The 6,825-nt window shown below is 21.0% G+C and overlaps 1 protein-coding gene across 1 annotated transcript; it reads left to right on the top strand.

Moving 5' to 3' along the window:
* The first annotated feature begins 233 nt into the window (after window positions 1-233).
* On the top strand, window positions 234-1,818 carry LOC128966171 (uncharacterized). Its single transcript, XM_054312986.1, has 2 exons — window positions 234-243; window positions 431-1,818. The coding sequence occupies exons 1-2, from the start codon at window positions 234-236 to the stop codon at window positions 1,816-1,818; spliced, it is 1,398 nt and encodes a 465-aa protein (XP_054168961.1).
* The last annotated feature ends 5,007 nt before the right edge of the window (window positions 1,819-6,825 follow it).

Genomic DNA, 6,825 nt, shown 5'->3' with positions numbered 1-6,825 from the left:
ATATTTTTTCTTTAATAATATATAAAATAAAATAAATAAATAAATAATAGACAAACAAATAATACACTATTTATTCGATATTTAGTAATAAATATTTATCATTAATGTTGTTATTTAAACTAAAAATAGCAAAAAGTTTTTATTACATAAAAAGTAAAATTAAATAAACAGTATATTGTTATAGATTATTATTAATATATTATTAGTTTAATTATACTATTATTTATTAATATATGTTTACTTGTATGCAACGATCAGATTATTATTGTTATAAATATACAGTATATATATAAACATTTATTATTACTTATTTTTTAATTAGTAATTTTTTATTTTAAGCTTAAGAAATTAAATTAGAAAAAAATATTGAAATTATTATTTACAGTAAAAAAAATGAAATCAATATATTTGCTAATAATTATCCAATTAGTTTATAATAGTATTAATTGCAATCCAATTGATTTAACCCTGGTACCCGGATCAATTGGCCAGGATGTAGTGCAAGCTAGTTTAGCCAAAGTGAACCAGATCAAATTGTTTGCCGATGATTTAGGGTTTTTATTTAGACTGGCATTAGTTGAAACAAATTTCGGTCAAAATCCCCGAACATTTGCCACAAACAACAACAACACGAAAAACAATGAATCGCCAAATATTTGGTCAATAGATGAACAAAAATTTCGGGAAACCCAAGAAATTCAAAAATATCCGGAATTGTTGGGGATTTACTATGAATTGGCCGATAAATATGATATCGATTGGCAACGACTAGATTTAGATGATATGCAACGACCATTATATTCGGCATTGGCTTCAAAAATGTTTCTGCATTTAAGTGGACAGCCTATACCTGAAACAATTGATGACCAGGCTCACTATTGGAAACAACATTATACAACTAGTGTCCAGGCTGATGTCCAACAATTTGTTCGGGATGTCCACAAACTAGAAGATCTATTTGAATGTACGCCACATATTAATCTATGCTATGTATTGGACGGTTCGGGTAGTATAGCGCCCAATGATTTTCAAATGGCCAAAGATTTCTTGTATAAGGTTACCGATAAAATTAGTTCAGAAAACGGACAGTTTTGTTTAGTATTGTTTTCAACTGGTGTCCAAACTATCTATGATTTTTCGCTAACTAATAAACCTAAACGATTGGATCTAATCAGAAATATTAGACAACCGAATGGCGTTACCAATACTAGAGGAGGTATTCAACAAACAGTTGACATTATGCGGGCGTCGTCACCAATAGCACAGATACCCTATAAGACAATGTTTGTATTGACTGACGGCAAGTCTAACCATATAACGCCCGGTGTTCAGCCAGCCGTTAGCAATGCCCAGTTAGCCGATATCAATAGTTGGGTTTGGGGTGTCGGTCGGGGTGTTTATGTACGGGAATTGTTAGAAATTGCATACAATTTACCCGAAAATGTCAAACAACTAACTAAATACAGTTCAATGGATAGCTATTTATATCAATTCAAGACAACGGTATGTTCTGAACCATTGCAGCTAATTATTGGCCAAAAATTTAAGGACACAACAGTCAAACAGGAAAAACGATATTATATTATTGGTTTACCTAAAACAGCTGGTGGTATAAACCTAACCGTTCAGACAACTAAAGGCAAACTACAGGGTTATTATGCCTACAGTACTCCACATCCGTCATCGGCTGTCAATGATGGCCAGTTTGCTGATCATATTTACATAACCGGCCAACAACAACAACATAGTCTAGTCTATGTTGCTATAGTTGGCCAGCAAATAGCTAACGCCTACAGTATTATTGCAACTAATGCTTAAAAAAAACTAAATCAAATTAATAATCAAGTAATATAAATGTATAAAAATTATATTATAGAAATAATTACCCGGAAAAATTTATTAATACCTAATTAAAATAAATAAATTTTTTAAACAAAAAAAATTATAATTTTTTATAATTTTTTTTGTAGAAATATGTTTTAGTTTTTTTTTGTATAATTCTAATATTATTAACAATAAATGTTTATATTTTTAAAAAAATTTTATAACTTTAATTAATTAATTAATTTAATTAGTTATTATTATAACATACATAGAAAACAATACAACTTTTATATAATAAAAACTCAATAACAACCAAATTGATAATTAGTGATAACGACAAAAATATAATGAAAGACATAAAATAATAATAATACTATAAATTAAATATATTTAGTTTTCATTATTATAATTGTTAATATAATATATTTTAAATAAAATAAAATACTTAAAAATAATTGATTTTTATAGACAGTTATAGAAAGTATTATAGCAACTAATGATTAAAAATAATTAACAATAATAATAATATTGTAATAATTTTGTCAACTATTATAAAATTAAATTTATTAATACATAATAAAATAAATGAATTGAAACATTTTTTTTATTGTTTTATCTATTTTTAATGTTTTAGTAGAGAATAGTTTTTATTATTTATAATTTAGTCATTAAATTATTAATAATTTTTTTTATTATTATTAATTATTAATCAGATTATTATAAATTTTAAAACAATTAATAATTATTACAATCTTGCACTACAAACTGTGCCAATTGATTTGGGTACCATGGTGAAATCTATTGGATAGCTGTATATACTTATATAAAATAATTGCATAAATATTAGCAAAAATATTGACTTTATTTTAATTTTTTATTGTAAAATTTTTAAAAAAAAAATTATTCTGTAATAAACTATTTTAGCTTAAAATTTTAAATTATAGAAAAATTAATTATAATTTAAAGTTTATAACTTATATATATTCATAATAATAATAATATTTTGAATTTTGAAAACTTAAAAATTACATAAATTAATCCCAAATATGTTGTTATAGACTATTTAAATTACACACAAAAATAATTAATAATAATATTATTATTTTTTTAATTAAATAACAATTACTTTAGTATTATTATTATTATCGATAATTGGAAACAAAAATAATTTTAGGAACATTTTATTTTTTAATCATATTATATAATGATATTTATTACATAAATTTCAATTAACATTTACTACAGTACTATATATATACTGTATATATATATATATATATAGAAACACACACAGCTATGATACTTAAAAAATTATTGTTACAATTAATAATTTGATAAAATATTAATATATATTTAATAAAACATTTATTTAGTTATAATATAAATACGAAAACAACTCAAACTTAACATTTATAATAATAATTTTTTTTGGTTATCAATTAAGTATTAAATTTTTTTTTGTTAATACCCGTAATTATAATTTTGATTAATTCAGTTTATATATATATATTAATTAATAATTAATAATATATATATATAGATTAATAGTTTAATCTGCATATTTAAATTAATTTTTTGTAAAAATTTTACTGTACTTTACTACTATTATTATGATATATATTATTCATATTTAATAATATAATATTTTATGATACTTATGAAAATACTATTATAATTATATTAATATTTTCCATTGTGTTTTTTTAAAAAAAACTTTTAAACTATTATAACTAAATTAAAAATAATTATAATTATATTTTTTTTTACATATTTATGATTATTTTTGTTGTTGTTATCTTAATAGTATAAGTGCATAGTATAATAGTATTTAGTAGTTAGTGATTGTCAAATAAATAAATAAATATATATAACAGTATATATATATAATAGTATATATATATATATAATAGTATATATATATATATAATAGTATATATATATATAAAATATATATATTCTATTAACTTATATTAATAAAAAATTATTAATAAGTTAATTATAGTTAAAAATTAATTTACCATTACAATATTAATTACAACATAGATATATTATATATTTTTATGATTTATAATTTTCACTTTTTAATTGTTATATATATATATATATAAATTATCGGTTATTTACGATCAAAAAACAAATTCACAAAAAAATTTCAATACAATTAAAAAATTACTATTTATATGAAGTAATTTGATTTATTAATTTTTTGTATCTATTTTTTATAATTGATAATTAAATTTTGATTTTTTTCACTATTTATCAATCAATCAATCAATCAATCTATCAAACAATTAGGTACCGATTCATCTGATTTTTTACGCAAACAATAGGGAAAATAAGTTTTTTTTTTAGTGACTGTACGGACTCCGACACTGGCCATCGATTGCATACAATTATTATGGACAGTACTGGCCACTGAAGACGGGCCCAGTAGACGGTAGCCGAGTTTGCGGTAGACGTACCCTATCATTGATTTTCAGGTTGATATCCCGACATCAATGGGATCGGTGGCCTAAATAGCCACACATTAAAACCCGCGACAATATACCCGAAACTCCCGGAAGCAATTGGATGACAGGATTGCATACTAAAAGTTACGTAAAAAGTAGTGGTAGTGATAGTAGTTGTAGTAATGGTTGGTAATGATGGCAATGATGATAGTGTGCTGGTAGTGGTGGTGGTGGTGGTGGTAGTAGTGATGGGGTGTATAGCAGATAATGCCAGTGCAGACCAAACAACAACAAACAGTGCCAACAATAATAATAATAATAAGTCGACTGTTTTCTAGAGAGAAAATAATAAAATATTTGTAAAATTTTTTAGACTAATATATAACCAAAAATACCTTAAAAACTAATAATTATTATTATATCATATAATATCATCCGATTTGTCTTAAATATCTTGTTTCTTGAATCCAAGCGACGTAAACACTTCCTCATCGGGTATGCCATGATTTTGCTGGTCATCACTGATGATGATATTAATAACAATAAAAACAGAGAGAGAGAGAGAGAGAGAGAGGAGAGAGAGAGACAGAGAGAGAGACAGAGAGAGAGACAGAGAGAGAGACAGAGAGAGAGACAGAGATAGAGACAGAGACAGAGACAGAGAGACAGAGAGAGAGAGACACAGAGAGATAAAAAATTAATTATTTTTAAAAAAAAATAAAATATAAAATTGTAAAATCTTATATTATTTTTTTTTATTTATATGTATATATATATATATATATTGTATATAAACTTATTAAGAGTATTCAATAGATACTCTGGATTGTCCTCCTCTTCCTCATGTATGGTCGATGTTGGTAACGGTTTATCAAAACCAACTTTCCCCATTAGATAATAGGTAGGCTGTTTGCCACGTCCTATCAAATTTTTAACCACAATTTTAATTAATTAATTAATTTTATTGATTTAACTTAAAAAAAACAGATATAAGTAAATAAAAACAATTTTTTTAAATAAAAATATTATTATTATTATTCGAAATTTACATATCATTTAACATTTTAAAAAATTCAATGTTTAAAAAATTGTTTTAATTAAAACTAAATATATCTAATTTAAAGGAAAATTTCAAAATCTATTTAATTGTATTTTAGTTTATTTATAAACTATAATTAATTTAATATTTATTTATATCACTATATATTTAATATTTTATTTTAAAAAACCCATTTTAATAGTTAGAAAATATTGTATTTTAGTTTTATTTTATTTAAAAATAAATATCATCTATCAGTTTATAATAATAATAATACTAAATAATATGTAAATATATGATAATATTAACACTAATATAATATTATATATTAGCTGTTTTTCTAGAAATTAATGGAGTTTATCGTAATTTAATACTTTTTTCTTAAATAACAAATAAAAAAATTAAATATATTTTTTATTATTGTGTAACTGATTTATAATATACACTATTTAGATAATAATGTTTAGCCAAAAAAAAATATATTCAAAATAGTGAAAAAAAATTAAATGAAACTTAATATATATATCTATAAAAAAAACTTAAGTTATGTTTGGGAATATATTTTTAATTCAGTGTAAATAAAATATATTAATAATATATATATAAAAAGTAAACAACAAAAAAAGTTTAGTCAAAATATTAGTAAGTAATTTATTTTATGTATTATTATTATTATTATTATTCTGTATTAATATTATATTATACATTAATATTGAAAAAATAAATAAATATTTTTATACCCATTATATTATAATGATATATATATACTGTATATATATAAGTTATTATTAATGTATTATATTGTAATAAAACACGATTCAATGAATATTATTTATTATTTAGTAAAATATATAAGTTATGATCAAAAAAATATATGACTTATTGTTGTTGTGTATGTGTAATAATAAATTGAAATAAAACAACAAAAAGTTTATATAAAAAAATTATGTTAACATAAAAAACAACACTTTTTTATATCACATTATATATTCAAAAAAAACACTAACATTTAGTTTTTATAGATTAACATTCAATACAGTAATAATAATAATAATAAAGTTTCAAAAATATTATCTAATAAGTTAAAAACGATAGATTATATTATACTATTTGTCTATAGAAAAAATTATTAGGTATTATTAATATTTATTTGTAAAAAAAATTTTAATAATAATAATTATTATTATTAAAATTAAAAAAAATAAATATTACTAATACTAATAATTTTTTTTATAGACAAATTATTAATACTATTATAAATTATAATTATATTAAATTAAATTATTATAAATAATTAAATTATAATAATAATAATTATTATTATTATTATTGAAAATTTAAAAAATAAATAAATATTACTAATACTAATAATTTTTTTTAAAGACAAATTATTAATACTATTATTATATATAATTATATTAAATTAAATTATTATTAATAATTATAATAATTATTATTATTATTAATTATACCGACCTTTCAATGTAATCTCTCCCCGGTATTTGATTATGT

The sequence above is a fragment of the Oppia nitens genome, unplaced genomic scaffold (assembly GCF_028296485.1).
Source record: "Oppia nitens isolate AA-2021 unplaced genomic scaffold, nextdenovo-longstitch-racon4-pilon3 scaffold19_pilon_pilon_pilon, whole genome shotgun sequence".
Lineage (NCBI taxonomy): Eukaryota > Metazoa > Arthropoda > Arachnida > Sarcoptiformes > Oppiidae > Oppia > Oppia nitens.
The sequence above is the reverse complement of the archived record's forward strand: the minus strand, read 5'-3'. Positions and strand labels throughout refer to the sequence as shown.